The sequence below is a fragment of the Sarcophilus harrisii genome, chromosome 2 (assembly GCF_902635505.1).
Source record: "Sarcophilus harrisii chromosome 2, mSarHar1.11, whole genome shotgun sequence".
NCBI classification, from domain to species: Eukaryota; Metazoa; Chordata; class Mammalia; order Dasyuromorphia; family Dasyuridae; genus Sarcophilus; species Sarcophilus harrisii.
The window spans coordinates 662,706,263-662,723,632 of NC_045427.1; the positions used below are offsets into that span (position 1 = coordinate 662,706,263).

The 17,370-nt window shown below is 42.9% G+C and overlaps 1 protein-coding gene across 2 annotated transcripts; it reads left to right on the plus strand.

The window, feature by feature from the left end:
• LOC116422027 (zinc finger protein OZF-like) lies at positions 1–17,271 on the plus strand. 2 transcript variants are annotated; one of them, XM_031957099.1, is made up of 5 exons: positions 1–234; positions 1,153–1,332; positions 7,475–7,601; positions 8,579–8,674; positions 14,174–17,271. In XM_031957099.1, the coding sequence occupies exons 2-5, from the start codon at positions 1,258–1,260 to the stop codon at positions 15,601–15,603; spliced, it is 1,728 nt and encodes a 575-aa protein (XP_031812959.1). In that variant the 5' UTR covers positions 1–234; positions 1,153–1,257; the 3' UTR covers positions 15,604–17,271. The 2 variants fall into 2 exon arrangements, with proteins under 2 accessions (XP_031812959.1, XP_031812961.1); XM_031957101.1 differs by having other exon boundaries at positions 1,153–1,202.
• Positions 17,272–17,370: the final 99 nt, after the last annotated feature.

Here is a 17,370-nt window from a genome sequence, read left to right on the forward strand (position 1 = left end):
GAGGGCGGGGCCTACAGGCTTGGCTCAGCTCCGGGGCGAGAAGGCTCCATCCTCCTGCGGGATGGACAGGACCAGGCTCTGAGGACCAGGAAGACCCTCCCAAAGGGGCTTGGCTGGAAGGCGGAAGTCTTGGAGCTGTGATCTGGCTGCCTGCCCCTGGATTCGTCCTCCTTTTCCTGGGGAGCTCCTATCGCTTTGGCTTCTGGAAGCCAGAACTGTGCTAGCAGCTCTCAGGTAGGTCAGAGCCAGCGTCCTCCACGCCTGCTGGCTTCCGCGGGCTGCCCCGGGTACGGAATCTCCAACCCCTCCTCTCATCTCGTGGAGGGTATCTTCCAGGTCTACCGGAAGCACCCCCTTAAGCCTCGCTGCTGGATATGCACCCAGCTTGCTGTCTTCCCCTGCCCAGATTTATCTCCGAGATTTCAGACTTTGACCCTTGGCATCCGAGAGCCCTGATTCCAGCCTTCTGATCAGGACCCGGGGGTCTTGTCTCCCTGGACCCACTTCTTGCTAAGAGATTCAGACCCTGCTTCAGAGCCCATCCCTTTAAGTATCCCGTCTTCCTACCCCACAGGAGCTCACCTGGGAGCAGTGACCAATGCTCTTTCCTGCTCCCCCTTTAATGAATCCGTGGCTCTTGGTCCAGGCTTGCAGCTCCCTGGCTGCACTTTCCCTTTAGGGACTCCCAGCCCAGGCTCCCCCTGAGCAGCCCCACAGTCGTTCTCAGCTCCTAGATGGATCTGGGGACACAGGTTTCCTGCCTCCCCAGGCTCAGCTGTTCCCCTCTAGTGGCCCTGACCTCCCTGCCGGGACCTGTATTGGTCTGTCTCGCCTCTGAGACCCTCCCCCTGCTCCCCAGACCTTCTCCTTCCCTGGCCCCTCTTCTCTCACAGCCCTCAGAGCTCAATCCCAGCCTGCATTTGGTCTGGACTTTCCAGGAGGCTCCTGGTGGTCTCACTGGGCTCTGAAAAGCAAAGAATTCAAACCTCCTTGGTTGGCTGTGACCTCCATTACTCAAGCCTTTGGTAGCTGCTCCCTTTGTGGGGCCATAAAGGCTGGAGGCAGCAGGGCTGTGAGGGAGAGAGAGACAAGGGCCCAGCGGGAGGAATTTTACAACCTGGAGTCACCTTGGTTCCTTTTCTGTGTATACAGGGAGCCCGGAGCCGGAGGGAATGGGCTCTGGGAGCCTGAGACCTGCTCAGGTGAGTGCTGTCCTCCAGACCTGACCCCCATCAGCCATCACAGGTGTCTGGAGCCATGGAGGGGGGTGTGAAGCTGGCACTGCCTGACTTGTGCTGTGCCTTTACCAAAGTCGGCATCAGCTTGAGCACAGTAGGAACAACACTGTTCTCTTCTTCCCCTCCTCCTCCTCCTCCTCTTCCTCCCCCTCTTCCTCCTGCCTAGCATGGCGCATATGCTCACAGGCAGACAGACAGACAGACAGACAAACAGACAGACAGACAAACACACACCCTCCCCTCCCTCCTTCTTCTGGTAGTCAGGCTCTCCCTTCATTAATAACTGGAGGTCCAGGAAAGCCCTAAAACCTTCAACCTTCACCCGTCTCCCTTTTCCCTTCACCTTTCACCCTTGTCAGTCCGGACCTGGAGCAGAGCTCTGATGGCTTCCCCAGTTCTTGCCCTTTGCAGCAGTCCTTTGTCCCCAGGGCACAAACTCCTGGGCATGATCTAGGCCCTGATGTCTCTAAGACCTCTCCTGGTCCAGGGCCGGATCTCTGCTGTTTCAAAGCAGCTCCTGGGATTCTCCTCCTTGCCCCTGGGGTTCCCGGCTCCAGCACGATGGGCCCTGTTACTGTTGAACTCGGTTTCCTGGTGGTGTCATTGGGGTTACCCCGAGTAGAGAGCCAGGCACTGGCAGAAAGAACAGCATGAGAAACATGAGAACAGCAGCGAGAAAGGAAGGGTGAAAAGAGCCGCGTCAGTGAGTCATGGGACTTGGGGCAATTTCTTGGAAGCTGTGACCCTGCTGTCGCCTTCAGCAGGTCCTGGTTTGACCTGGAAGAGTTTCATGGATGGGACTGACCCCTGGCAATGCTTAGTTTGCATGTTCAGCAACAGTCAGACTCTGCTAGGGCCTCCCACCAGTAAAAGGAGGCTTACCTGAGCACAGCACAGAGCGGGCGTCCAGTCAGGACACTGCAGTTCTTTAGCCTGAGTGCACAGGGCTCCCCTTGCTTTCCTGGGGAAGTGCACTGGTCAGCAGAGCAGGGGGTGGCAATGGGCCATCTTGGGAAATCTGTCATATCTGCAGGACCTGCTTTCCCAGGGGTGGATCCTGAGGCCTCCGGGCAGCCTCCCTGCTTTGTCCAGAGCCCGTCAGAATCCTGCTTGAAGGGAGGCACGTGGAGCCTTTGCCCACTCTGTGTGTCTGCTTCTGGGGCAACTTTGTCATGTTATAAATAAACAGGACTGACCTAACCATGTAGCAGGGAAGGACAGAACTCCAGGAGAGGGTGGCTGATAAGCTCAGCAGGGAGGTACCACCTTTGACAACCATCAGGGCAGTTTTCAACTTAACTTCTAGCCTGGGCAAAGGAAGAAAACCAGCATTTGTTATAAAGTATCTACTAAGCTGCAGACACTTGAGTTAAGCACCTTGCCAGTATCTTCATGGATCCTCACAGGAAAATCAGCAAGCTACATTGTATTATCTCCTTTTTATTTTATTTATATAGTCAGGGACATCTGGGGATCACTCCAGCCTCTTATTCTGCCTCCCCTTTGAATTCTTCCCCACTTTTTCACTGCTGAGTAAAATGTATTTCTCCTTTCATCTCTGTGTTGTGTGTATTCTTCCTTCCTTGGACTAGATGACTGAGGTTCAGAACTCAGATGTCCCCAACTACTCCTTCCTCCCTGTTGGTAGAGATGTTGACTTAGGGACCCTCCCTACCTTAGATAAGATTTTCCATCCCTCCTTTCTCTCAAGTCATCTTAGGGTATTCCTTTTTCCCTCTTTCCACTCTCTCCTGAAGATCATCAAGACATGACAGAACCACTCCCAGCTTTACTCTGCTTTGATTCCCTCTGTGAGCCCCAGTAGGGATGAGAGGAGACACTTGCCATCTCATCATGATTGAATTAAACAAGTTTGTCCTTTTGAGTCACTGAAGGACAAATTTGTTTTATTCTGAAATTCTAGTTCATCCCAAATTTCTTTTTTTCATTTCTCTTTACTTGTGTTTGATCTTCAAAGTTTTTCTCCATTTATTTTTAATTCTTTTCATTAAGAATTTATGGGGGGAAGCTAGGTGGTGCAGTGGATAGAGCACCAGCCCTAAAGTCAGGAGGACCTGAGTTCAAATCTAGCTTCAGACACTTAACACTTCCTATCTGTGTGCCCCAGGGCAGTCACTTAATCCCAGTTGCTTCAGCAAAAACAAACAAACAAACAAACAAAACAACAACAAAAAACAATGTATGGAAGGGCTTTGTTTTTCTTTTTCTTTATTTTTTTTGAAGCTTTTTATTTTGAAAACATTCAAAGATAATTTTTCACCATTGACCATTGAAAAACCTTGTGTTCCAATTTCCTACCCATTTCTCCTTAACCCCCCCCCCTTAGATAGCAAGTAATCCAATATATGTTAAATCTAAAATAGCCATACATATTTATACAATTATCTTTCTCCACAAGAAAAGTCAGATCATAAAGGGAAAAAAATGAAAAAGAAAAAGAAATTCAAGCAAACAACAACAAAAAGAGTGAAAATGCTATGCCATGATCCTCACTCAGTCCCCATACTCTTCTCTCTGGGTGTAGACTTCTCTCTCCATCACAAGATCACTGGAATTAGTCTGAATCACCTCATTGTTGAAAAGAATCACATTTGTGAGAATTCATCATCTTATAATCTTGCTGTTGCCATGTACAAAGATCTCCTGGTTCTGCTCATTTCACTCAGCATCAGTTCATGTAAGACTCTTCATGCCTTTCTGAAATTGTCCTGCTGATTGTTTCTTACAGATTGTTTCTTCCATCACCTTCATGTACCATTACTTGTCCAGCTGTTCTCCAATTGAGGGACATCCCCTCAGTTCCCAGTTTCTCACCACTGCAAAAAGGGCTGCCACAAACATTTTTGTTCATGTGGGACTTTTCTATCCTTTAATATAAGAAAACTGCTTTTATCTGGAAAGGGGTGTTCTTTTGACTGTGCAAGGTTGTTATTAGAACCCCTGAAAACACATTTGTGAGGCACAACTCGGGGCCCATCTCATCAGAGTCATCTGTGATTTCTTTATTTCTCCTTAAGTTTCTTGAAGTCTTGTATCTAGGCTGGTGTTTGTTGGTATTCTGATAGTCTGGTGATATCTGTAATACAACTTTTGCCTTGCTCTCTTTTCTGTGTGACTTATTTCTTATGTTTTACATTCACTTCCCTTTTTTTTTTTTTTAAAAAGTCTCTTGCATTTGCTTTAGTTTTTGCCATTGCCTTGTGGCTTCCATTTGGTCTGTACAAATGTTGAGAGGGTTGTCTGTGTGGGCAAGGTTTTTATAACTCTTGATTCTTTCTGTCACTGCCCTTATTTCTTCTCCAACCAGTTTCCCCTCGAGGATCTCATTCATTAGCTCGTCTATCTCTTGGTCTTCCTTTTCCCAGAATCCTGCTTGGGTTTGTGCCCAAATTCCCTCAGCTGAGGCAGTGCTTGGAGACAGGAGGCACTCTTTGGTCTGGCTGCCCTGAGTGTCTTAGATGAGGATATTGCTTATTTTAGGGAGGGTCCGTTTTGCTTGTCTGTCCAGCAGACTTCCTGACTTTAGACCTGAAGACAGAGCTGGGCTCTGCAGCCCTCCTGAAGGGAAGGTCTGGGCTGGTCCTGTTGCTGCTTTCCTTGGTGTATGGATTGTTTTACTACAGCATCTCAGGGGCAGGAAAGGGGCCTATGCTGAAAGTGGTCTGATCCTGGGCCTCCTGCTGAGAGCTCTGTGAGTTTCTGACCTGGATGTGAGTGTGTAGCCATGGCTTTGTTTTTCTTTTCCAGGTTGGGTTGGGTTTTTCTGTGGGTGAGTGAGGGGTTCTTTCCATTGGATTTTCATTTTCTCTGTACAGAAATGAGCATTTCTTTTTGACCATTTCCTTTAGGATGGTGTCCATTTTCTTAAACCAGTGTTCATTCCATGAGACCTCCCATCATTAGCTTCTCTCTGTTCAAGCTGTGTTTCCCTTCAATACACTTGCTTTCAGCAAAGGCAGATGTTTTTTGACTGTTAATTGTTGTTTACTTCATTTCCTCTGGGCTGTCCTTCACTTTTGTATATTTTTATTCCCTGTCTATTCTCTCTTTTGTTTCTTTGGGAAGAGTTACCATGGCAGAATTTCAGTATTCTATTCCTGCATCTTGGCAATGATCAAAAGAAATCAAGAGGCCCAAGAAATATGGAAAGAGGTCTGGGTGGGAAGGAGCCTCTTGATTCAGGGATTTGTGGAAAGCCCAGTCAGAAAAGTCCCGAAGGAGGCTAGCCAGTGAATAATGAGGAGGTAGCTGGGCTTTCTCTTTAAGAGAAGGTTAGGAGTGCACTAGCCCCCCTCATCTTGGTAAATGGGGCTGTGGGATGCTTGTGAAAGAAAGATTTGCAACATCTTCTCTTAGATGTGAGTTAAGGAATCAATCAGAGATGACTTGTCCATCAGGAAAAGGACTGCCTGCCTTTACTGAGAAAGGGACCCAAGAGAAAAGGAAAGATTTAGTAATCCATGGGAATCTCAAAAAGTGTAAAAGAGCAATAAATTCCTCATTTGTTCAGAAGTGAAAAAATAGAACAGAGAAAAGGAAAGCTGAAATGTGGATCACACAAAGACTATGAGAAGGTCAGGGTAGCACTTCCTAGTTAGAAAGAAATATGTCACAAGTCCACAAAAGCCATTCTCTTTGCAAAAGGTAGGTTTATTTATTTATTTTTTATTTATTATTTAGGAGAAGAAATTATAGACAAAATGAAGAGATAAAATAAGAACCAGCAGGGGGAAGTAGGAAATAGATCTAAAAGAGCAATAGGATTACTCTGGAAAAGAATTTGGAAGGCTCCATTAAAGGAACATAAAAGATTGTTACATTGAATGGCACCCTAGAAGCATAAGGTAGTTTAGCAAACTAACCAAAGTTAGTTATAGTTAGCTATACTATATATTTATACTATTTATAACTGTATAGGGTTAGCTGTCTTAAGGACAAAGTCACCAGTAAATTGAAGGCACTATGAGGAGGGAGGGAGAGACTACTCCATAGTGGGTTTTGTCCTGAGAAGGACTTGGCAAAACTCTTGATCTTGGGTACATGTTTGATGGGTGAGATACAGGATTGAAGGTTTCTTAGGGCAGGAGGGGGAAGTACCAGGCAAACATTTGGGAGCTCACAGGGAGGGATCAAAGAGGAACCAGATGGGATCCACCTGGCAGATCGGGTCCCAAGCCCAAAACATCGTAATCAGAATCTCAAATGTTGTTTATAAATGCCCAAAGGTTTGAGGGATAGATAGTGGAGGATGAAAAAGATTTCCATTCTCCCAGTCACTCTATGCAGACAGGCCAGTTTGGGACTTGGTTATGCCTGATAATGGCAGGTTGGGTTCTTGCTGACAAAGGGAGTGAATAAGCTGAAAGTCCACATTAGAACAAAAACCAGATGTTTCAAAGAAGAAATCCAAAATGATGTACTTGTAGCAGGTGGGAAATAGAGATGGCCCCTCCCGAGTATCAGGGTATTCCCAGTTCTGCCCACCTTCTCCTATATAGGGTCCATCTCTGGGCTTCTTAACTTATTTTTATGATTGCTGTTCTCTCTAGATTGTTCATTGCTAGTCATCTTTGTAAAACATTTATTTCTCATAAAGTAAATGGCAATATTTTCCCTATGTTTTTTTTAATTAATGAAGGCAGCCTCTTTTCCAGTTTCTTGTTTCCCTGTAATGAAATATAAAAATTGAGGAATATTTGCCTTAAACAAAGGAAAGCAATGACCAATAAAGGTATAATATGTTTTGCCCATACCAACATCATCCCCAGGGGGACCTCACAGAAGAAATAAAACTTTTTTCCCAGAGCATGCTATACTTGCTAACTTCTCAGAATCTTTACAGAATTTCCCTTAGAATACATTGCTTAAATCACTTCTGCTGAGGAAGAAATTTCCCATCACCCTCTTGCTCTCCACAGAGCCCTCTACCTCACAGATAAAACACATACTCTTGCTGATTCCACAAGGAAATGCATTCAATAATAAGACATATCTCAGTTTTACTCCAACTGCTTCTATAAAATGCTTTTCCTCAAAATTCGATAAGACTCTTAATGACCATTCTTGCAGGAGCTGACTGACACTCACAAATGGCATGAGCTTTGAGCAAATCCCTTTTCTGCTTGACTTTCCTCATATAAATTGGGGAGGGTTGGTTGGCTTCTTGAATTTTGAAGTGACTTTCAGCTCTACATCTCATGACTTTGGTGCTTTAGGACTTGGTGACATTCAGGGATGTGACTGTGGACTTCACCCAGGAGGAGTGGGGCCTCTTGGACCCTCCTCAGAGGGAGTTGTACAAGGAGGTCATGGTGGAGAATGCCTGGAACCTGCTGTCCCTGGGTAAGGACATCTCCTGGTTAACTCTGAATCTGCAATCTAGGGACGTATCATCATTTCCTGGGGTGCAGGGTTTGGGGGGGTGTATCAGTGGGAAAGGAGAAAGGGCTGGTCTGCTGTGTCAAAGCATCAGATTCTTCCTGTATAAATTTGCCTGCTATCATAGAAAACTGAGGGTGTCCTTGGTTGCTCCTGAAGCTGTCTCTTACCAGTTCTAGGTAGCTTCAAGTCAAACATCAAACCAGTGTGGAAGCATCTCCCCCAAGGAACTACTCTGAGCTGATTTTGGCTGACCTCTGCCTGGACACAGACTGGTCTACCAAAGCTCTGAAAATTGCTCTAGCAGATCCATTGCTGAAAACTTGTCCTTCTTTGGCACAGGGCTAGGACTGGGAATACTCTTCTATTTAGCAAGCATCACTCTGTAGCCCAAAGCCCATGATTGTTTCTAGTATAGGAAACTTGTCCTGAAGCTTCTTTCCTCTTGCCTTCAAATTTCAGCACCAGTGGTGGCAAAGGAAGGGAAGGGAATAAACATTCATTTTCATCTACTGTTTTCCATGGACTGTGCCTTATGCTTTCTTTACAATACATTAACAACAACATTGTTAAGGAAAAACTTCTGGCAATTAAGTTACTTTGATTATTCTAAATACCCAAATTAAGAAAAAGCTGAAATGAAGAAACATGTGACTTGCATCCAGATGAAGTACTAATAGAAATATGTACAGCATAATTTTATAATTACCCTTTTTATCCAGGAATGGGGTTAGAAGTTTCTTCCAGAAATGAACCTAAAATGTGACAAACCCTACTATGGCTTTCTTGCATGAAAGGCACTAGGGGTTCCCATAGATTCATTTGTTTCAATAGAATAGGGTGAATTTCAAAATGGGGCAGCTCTGGATCCTCACCCCATTCCCTAAAAATAAACTCACTTTGAACCCTCTCCTTGATACCTACCTTATTTCCATGCTCAGGGCTTCCAGTTCCCAGAGATGATGTGATCTCTCATGTTAAGCAAATGCAAGCACCCTGGGTGCTGGACCAAGAAGGCCTGGGAAGCTGCTCTCTAGGTGAGTGAGGTGAAAGCAGGGATGTGAGAGTTGTGGTTTAAGGGGCTCCTGGGAGCTACCATGAAGTAAATGCTGGGTTCTGGGGGAAAGAGCAGCCTTGGAATTCTTTCTCAAATACTTTTTGGGCAGATCTCTTTTTCAATTATTCCTGATCCAGTCACTGAATCTCAGGTCTCAGCAACACAGCTGAGCCTGGAGTTTCTAATCTGTGAAGGTTCCCTTGGTTTTCCCAATCTCTTCTTCTCACAGTTACTCCAGTAGGCAAAAGTAATCTAGGAAGGTTCCTTGGTCTTCCCAGACTCATATCCCTACTTCACAATGACTCCAGTAGGCAAAAATCTCTGGTTCCTTCTGAGGCTGCAACTATACCCAGCTTTCCCAAGGGATCCCCATAGGATGTTTCCACAGTAGTAGCACACTTCTCACAAGTTAATCCTCAGTCTGGGGTCTTTCTTCAGAGCTCCTCAGATGGGATCATAGGACTCCTTTTCTGTCCCAGCTCTTGATTTTTCACCATTCTCTTTTTGCCCTGTGACACAAAATTGTTTTATTTGTGGGAAGAATAGTGAGAGCTTGAAATTTTGCAGCATACTCCACCATCTTCCCAGAATCTTCTCCCAAGTTAATATCTTGATCTGGAGATTATTCATGGATATCTAACCTTTCTGGAATTTTGGAAATGATTTTTGTCAAGCTGAGAATCTGAAAGAATCTGTAACACTTAGAAGCCATCAATGTTTGAGGTTAGGACCCCATGTACTCCATAATCTGTGTAGTCCTGATCATAATCATTTGAATGAGAAAGATAATTGTTAAGGTAGATATATGCACATACTTATTGTTCCAGTGCACAATTTATGACTTCATACAGTCTCTGTATTGACAAATTTTTGGGTCAAATACTTGGATCATTGTTTCCCCTCCTTCAAGGAGCTTGTGAACTTCAAAAGGGGAAAGAGTTGCAATAGGAAGCTCTGCCTTTCCATGCCACAGTACAATTAACTCAGTTTTCCATATGAGACACATATTTTCAGATGTGGGTGATTTCTAGCATTTTTAAAAATTGTGTTTGTTAACAGATTATGCAGGGGGATATGATGATAAACAGTGGCTGTCAATAAAAAGTCTTGCATCAGAACAAAATCTCATATCTCAGGTTAAAAACCAAACAAATACATTCTAGAATGTGACCAGATAATGTAACAGATAAAAATAAAACTGAAAGTGATCACCAGAAAATGCACACAATGAAAGGAAAAGGAAAAGATGAGAATTGAACTAATGTGTCAATAGTGAAGGCAGAGCTTGTAAAGAACAAAATGCTTAGCCTTGGGCAGTCACTTCATTTGCAAATGTCCTAGTCCTGCTCTTTACATTGCCAGTCTCTCCTAATTCCCAGAGCTTCAAAGAATCCTCTGGCCACTGATCTTTGCAGTGTATACACCAACTTTAACCGGGCTTACCTCTTCTGAGTTCTTCAGATGTCTTTGGCTACGATTTGGTAAACCGTAGTTGAATAACCAACCAATAGCGTGCTCAAGAACAGCCACATGCAAACTTTAAGTCTTTTATTATACTTGCTCACATATTGCTCTGACCTGTTAACTCCCATGTGAACGCCAGGTCTGCGAAAGATCCACGAGTTCACTATCTGGCTCCTTACCTCTCAGCTATCCATCTTCTTGGCTATCCCAGGAAAAAGAGGCTGACCCCTTCCTATACCAGGCTTAAATAGGGTCTGTGAGGCCACATGCACAGCTAATCAAAGAAGGAGACACTCCCATTAATGAGGCTATCTCCATATGAGCAGAGTCCCACTCACTAGGCAATCTCTGACCACAGAAATTACCTCTGGGAACCTCAAGCATCTCCGGCTTCTTTACTTCCTTTTTGCACTGGGCTGAAACATTTGTCCTTTGACCTAACAATTCCCTTCTTGCGTAAAGTGGGAATTGGTCATCTCATCAAGCTAACTTTTAGCATCAGCAATAGTTCTCTTGATCCATGAGATCACAGAGTATCATGCCCAAGGAGGTAAGAGGTAGCAGAACAATAAATAAAAGTATGACAATGAGAACTAGGCTCAACAGTGACCAAGCGTTCAACCCATTCAATAAAGTTGTACTCAAGGAGCTAATATTCCAAAGAGGTAGGATATCAACAAGGTAGGATATCAGTAAGGTAAAATATCAGTGAGGTAGGGTGTTACAATTTGTTACACTTGTCACAATTCTAGTTATACTTGCCACAATTCTAGTTACACTTGTCACAATTCTAGTTACATTTGTTACAATATCTAGTTACAATTGTATCCATCTTTTGAAAGAAAACACAGGGAAAGGTGTATAGAAGCAAATTCATGTCCTCAGTTACATTGGCAGGTGGACATGTTGGTTTTTCACCCACTAATTTAGAGGCATAGTCCATAAATAGAAACCACAGGGCAAAGCCTCTCCCCAGGCCACCATATGGCGAGCAGGCATGGGAGAAGCAAGCAGGCCCATTGTGCATTCAACAGTCTGTTTATATTGCACATCACCCCAAGACAGTCCATTTCAGCTGCTACACTGGAGCTGTGTCTGCTGTCTCTGGTGTCACAGTCAGGAGGGACATGGCTGCCATCAGCATCTAAAGGTCTGCTGACATCTGGCTGGTCCCTCTGGGCTGTTGTGTGCCCTTCTCTTCTTGGATCCCCAGGTCATAAATGTCTCTGGTTGGGATCCCTCTTCTGCTGTTGGATCTGCATCCAAAATGAAAAGAATATATCCGGGGCCCCAAACCTTGATCCAGCCTGGGCCTTTCCAGGTGCCATCCAGGCCTTTCCACATCAGTGTGGAAAGAAAGTTCTTGTCCTTGTTAGTCAGTCTGCTAGTTAGCTTCACTTTCTGTGTGTCAGAAGTGCATTGCTGGAGTAAAATCCAAACAATGTAAAAATTGCAGGCAATCACATGTATGTATCGCCACATCTTGTGCATATCCCAAAATTCCTTCTCTTGTATGAACTGGAACATCTTGGGGTTATAAATAGTCTATCCATGATGACTTGGCTAGTAGGGTTATAAGAAATGCTAATGGAATGGGCAAAGTCAAATTCAATGCAAAAGATCTAAAGGCAGAAGATGTATAAGCTAATCCATTACCTATCTTAAGGGCATGTGAGATTCCTACAATGGAAAGATGGCCGATCACATGCCTCACTGCTTCTCCAGATTGGAATGAAGCCATAAGGAATTGAGAATGTATATCCACAGTTACATGGACACACTATCTCTTAAAGTGAGTAATGTCCATTTGCCTTAAAGCATTAAATTTCAAACCATAAGGGTTTTGTCCTAGAGAGAACATAGGAGAGTAAAAGGAAAGTCAAACTGTACAGCCTTTTGCTATGCTCTGAGCTTCCTCTTTAGTTATCACAATTTGTAGATATAAGGCTCTAGCAACCTGATGATAAAAATATGATCTGAAAGTTCACATGAAAATATACATGTAGGATATAATTACCCGAGCGCTTTCTCACTCACTCTCGAAGTTCTATAAAGAGCTGATAATATATATTAAAGACTACAAATTTTATTTGAGCTGTGACAATTCTTTGTACCACATCTACTGAATAGATCGAATCAAAAATTATTTTTACATACCCATGTGCAAGGCTTGGAGTTGTAGCCAATAAATTTTTCCATCTGGATGGCTTCATAACACACATCAATTTGTGTATTAGTATAATTGGTGTATATTTTGCCAGGTCTTGTCCCAGATAATTTTACTACTCTCTCAATGGCTTTTATTGAAATTCTAAACACAAACACTAGGTAAAATGAATTTTTTTTGATTGTGCTAGAGGTTCACCACTTCTTCATACTGTCTCCTTGATGAAGGATTGCTGTGGGTGCCTTTTTGTAACAAAATTTGATATTTCCAATATTTCTTTAGTCATTTTTTCAGCCATATTAGATAAAGCCAATTCAATCTCTTTTAGAGTCTCTAGAGCTTCTTTTGTAAGCTAGCATTGTGGGTCTAAAACACTGTCTTCTCTTAAAGGTAATACCACCATAACTCTTGGAGATACTTTTCTCACAGGAGCAAGGTCAGCAGCCACACACCCTTTACACAAAGTAGGGCTGTTCTTTATACCCTGTGACAAATCTGTCCATTCAAATCCTTTATAAGGCCCAGCTGAATTAATGCTGGGCAGTGAAAAATAAATTCTTTCATATCCTCCTTATCTAGAGGAATAGAATTTTTATCCTAAAAGACCATTCCTTAGGCAATTTGAGAGATGGAAACCCAAGCTGAAGAGCTTTCATTATCTCCACGTGTCCATTTCCTTTTCTTGGATCAATAAACATTCTCCATTCCCCAAATTTCCTTCTTATAACAAATTCTGGGGAATTCCAAAGACTTAGAAAAGCTTGTAAATGTCCTTGGTTAAGTTGTTCCTATCCTATGCCTAATGAAGTGTATGAGACAATTTTATCCAAAAGTAAACTCTCAGGGGCGTCTCAAGGTATAGAACAAAAGCTTTATTAGAACTTCATGAGGGCCAGGCGGTCATCCAGACTCCCAGCCAAAGGGATGTGTCCGGAGCCAGGAGACAGCTGCCCCCAGTGCCCACTTGCAACTTTTATACAGAGTACTCCTAGAAAAACCCAGACCCACTCCCAGTACCCCTCATATAAATTCTGATTGGCTATAGAGGTTGTGTTCCCTGATTAGGAACTGGAATGTTGACAGGTTAAATCTTTCTTTCCCTCCCCTACCACATGATTTTCAAGAAACCAAAACTTAGGTGTATAGGCTTGATCTACTTTAGGATTATGAGAGATCTTCACTTCAGCTACTTGCACTCATGAAGTCTGAAGTTTTTCACTTTGTAAGAAGTCTCTGCCTTCCTTCTAGGCAGGATTTCTACTGGTTCTCCCTGAATATTAATTCCAAATATTAATATTGATTTTTGAATATTACTCTTCAAGGCACTGACATTCTACCATGTGCTTAAGTTGGTGTCATCTGTAAAGAACAAACTGCTTAACCCTGGGCAATCACTTCATTTGTGAATGCCCTAGTCCTGCTCTTCTTACAAGAGCCAGCCTATTCACGGGTATGAATTCCTGTCTCAGCTGCAGGGCTTTCACTCAAGTCTCTCTCTCTGGGCTGGTGGCCTGAGCTGGGCAAATAGTAACAATGAAAATATTCTGTGTTGTCACAGGTTTATTGTGAGGATTCAATATATTTGTGCTTGAAGCCCATTAGAAACTAAATCATCCTTGAGATGTGATCTAATGGAATCTTTAAGGACTGATTCTACCCATGTAAGAGTTTTTCTACCTGGGGAAATAGATTTTAACTGAGCTTCTTCCATTTTGTTGATGGAGGGAAGGGAAGGGTATGTGTGTGTGAATGTGTGTGTGTGTGTGTGTGTGTGTGTGTGTGTGTATGTGTGGTGTCTTTTCCTGTTTGTTATTCCCCCCATTTTGAAATGTTCTTTTATTATTACAGAAAGTGAGATCACACTTGAAATGAAAGAAAGTACTCACAAGCAAAACTTCACTTGGAGAGAAATCTGTGCTACACGTGAGAAAATACACATTGGAGAAAAACCTTATGAATGTAACCAGTATGGAAAGAGTTTTGAGAATAGGCAATCTCTTATTCTACATCAGAGTATCCACAGTGAAGAAAAATCTTATGAATGTATCCAATGTGGAAAGGCTTTCAGGAATAAGGAGTATCTTACCATACATCAGAGAATCCACAGTGGAGCTTTTAAACAAAAAGGAGATCTTACTGTACATCGGAGAATTCACATTGGTAAGAAACCTTATGAATGTAAACATTGTGCAAAGAGTTTTAGAAAAAGGAGATCTCTTACTGCACATCAGAGAATCCACACCAGAGAGAAACCTTATGAATGTAACCAGTGTGGAAAGATTTTCAGGAATAAGATGCATCTTACCGTACATCAAAGAATCCACATTGAGGAGAAACCTTACGAATGTAACCAATGTGGAAAAACTTATAGAAGTAAGAAAGGTCTCATTGGTCATCAGAGAATCCACACTGGAGAGAAACCTTATGAATGTAACCAATGTGGAAAGACTTTTAGGTATAAGAGAGATCTTAGTCTACATCAGAGAATTCACTCTGCAGAGAAACCTTATGAATGTAATCAATGTGGAAAGGGTTTTAGACATAAGCGAAGTCTTATTAGACATCAGAGAATCCACACTGGAGAGAAACCTTATGAATGTAACCAATGTGGAAAGTGTTTTAGGCAAAAAAGAGTTCTTACTAAACCTCAGAGAATCCACACTGGAGAGAAACCTTATGAATGTAACCAATGTGGAAAGGGTTTTACAGACAATAGCTCACTTATTCTACATGAGAGAATCCACACTGAAGAGAAACCTTATGAATGTAACCAGTGTGGAAAGACTTTCACCTATAAGGAATCATTGATTGTACATAAGAGAAGCCACACTGGAGAGAAACCTTATGAATGTAACCAGTGTGAAAAGTGTTTTACATGCAAAAAATCTCTCACTTTTCATCAGAGAATCCACACTGGGGAGAAACCTTATGAATGTAACCAGTGTGAAAAGGGTTTTAGGCAAAAGGGAGTTCTTATTAGACATCAGAGAAGCCACACTGGGGAGAAACTGTATGAATGTAATCAGTGTGGAAAGGCTTTCAGGTATAAGGAATCATTTACTGCACATCAGAGAATCCACACTGGAGAGAAACCTTACAAATGTAACCAGTGTGGAAAGGCTTTTAGAAATAAAGGACATCTTCATAAACATCAGAGATTCCACACTGGAGAGAAACCTTATGAATGTAACCAATGTGGAAAGGCTTTTACACAAAACGGAGGTCTTACTGTACATCAGAGAATCCACACTGGAAAGAAACTTTATGAATGTAATTAATATGGAAAGTTTCATAAAAAAACTTGATTGGTTCTCACTAGAACTGTGAGGAGATGCATTAAATAAGGAAGAAATTGGATTTGGTAGAGATCACTGGGAGAAGATGGTAGTGCTACTGCCTTCCATAATTATCCTTCTATCTTGAACCTTATGGAGAGGATGAGGAAGGGAAAGTAAAAGATGACTAGGGATAGGAGACAGCTTCAGAAATATATGGGATCCTTCTTTCCCACCTGGTGTATTAGAAAGGCAGTACAGTGGGACTGAAATATCACTAGATTGGGATTTAGGACAAGAGTTGAAATTCTGGGTTTTGTGGCTTTGTAAACGTAATTTAACTCTACAGGTCTTCATTTTAGATTAGGCTTAGGATCTCTTCCAGCTCTGTTTTGAGAACCCTTCTGGGTATGTTTGGCAGTTTGGAGAGGCAGAAAGACATGAGAAATTCTAAAACTACATCCTGTTGAATTAGGAAACTTACACATTCCTAAATGAATAAGTCCTCTGCAGTTAGTGCAATATGCATATGCTTTGTAAATAAGAAGCTTTAAAAAAAAAAAAAAAAAGAAGTATGTTTTCTGTCCATCCCATGTTCTTCTTGCCTGTGTCTCACATAAGTTCAACAAAGAGAATCCATCCCACTTGCTAGTCAAGATTATCACTCTCTGATGGCCTCAGTCCACTTCAAGAGCCAAGGGCCAACAGTAATAATCTCACAGAAACAGCCCATGACTTCAGTTGTTCAGTTCTTCCATCAGGTACTTTTATATAAAGAAAAACTTCAGTTCTGATTCTTTCACAATGTGATTAATATGGAATAATGTGGACCATGATTGCATATGTAAATTCTATATCACATGGCTTGTCATTTTGGGGAGCGGAGCTGGAGAGAGGAAGTCAAATAATTTGGAACTTGAAACTGTATCAAGATGAAAGTTAAAAAGTAGCTTTACTAGTAAATGTTTAAATAAAACACTAAAATAAAAATAATTAGAGGCTGATTAGGTACAAGAGCAAATCATAGGAAAAATAATTTCATTCCAACAATTACAGCAATGAGATAACATACCAAAACTTTGTGGGATGTAGCCTAATGTCCTAGTGCACCCATCCAAATTCCTTCCAGACATTTTGAAGTAGATAGCCAATGGGCATCTCAAACTCACCATATTACCAACAAAACCTATTACCTCTTCTCTGAATACACCCTATATATAGCCCAGTAAGAGAGCCAGGCTGACTCGATCACCTTTCATGCTCACTGTTACAGCTCCCGATCACATGACCTAAAAGCCCAATGTGAAGGGTATTTTGCCTTCAAGTCCGGTCTGCTTGTCAAGGGAGACCCAAAAGGGGCAAAGATCCCAGTCCTAGTGGGAGAGCTCCGTGCAATCCAATCCCCATTTACCACCGCAAGTAGTAACGGTAGTGCCCCGATTTCCCCGCGAGCCATTTGGGGCAAGTTCCTCAAAGAATAAGATCCATCGCTTTGGCTTAATGTGGGGCTGCCGGGGTAGCTGGATAGTCTTTCTGCTGGGGAGGAAGAGGAGGGGATGGGAGGCGGCTTTGGGAAAGAGGAGCTCTCAGAGGGGCGCAGCCTGGCAGGCGGTGGCCCAGGGGGAGTGTGAGCCCGGAGGCGGAGTTTGGGAGCCTGGGAGGGGTCTCGGGCAGGAGAGGGGGTTATTGTGTGGTGGGGGAGGGGATCAGGGAGCAAAGGCGGGAGGAGTCCTAAGTGATGACACAGGGTGTGATGAGAAGAAAGGGTTA

What these genes read in the sequence shown, in the direction of transcription:
- LOC116422027 (XM_031957099.1), top strand. Translation starts at nt 1,258, where the DNA reads ATGGAGGGGGGTGTGAAGCTGGCACTGCCTGACTTGTGCTGTGCCTTT. An exon ending in TCGGCATCAGCTTGAGCACA is followed by an intron (nt 1,333 to 7,474) that starts GTAGGAACAACA and finishes TTGGTGCTTTAG; the next exon opens with GACTTGGTGACATTCAGGGA. An exon ending in CCTGGGAAGCTGCTCTCTAG is followed by an intron (nt 8,675 to 14,173) that starts GTGAGTGAGGTG and finishes TTATTATTACAG; the next exon opens with AAAGTGAGATCACACTTGAA.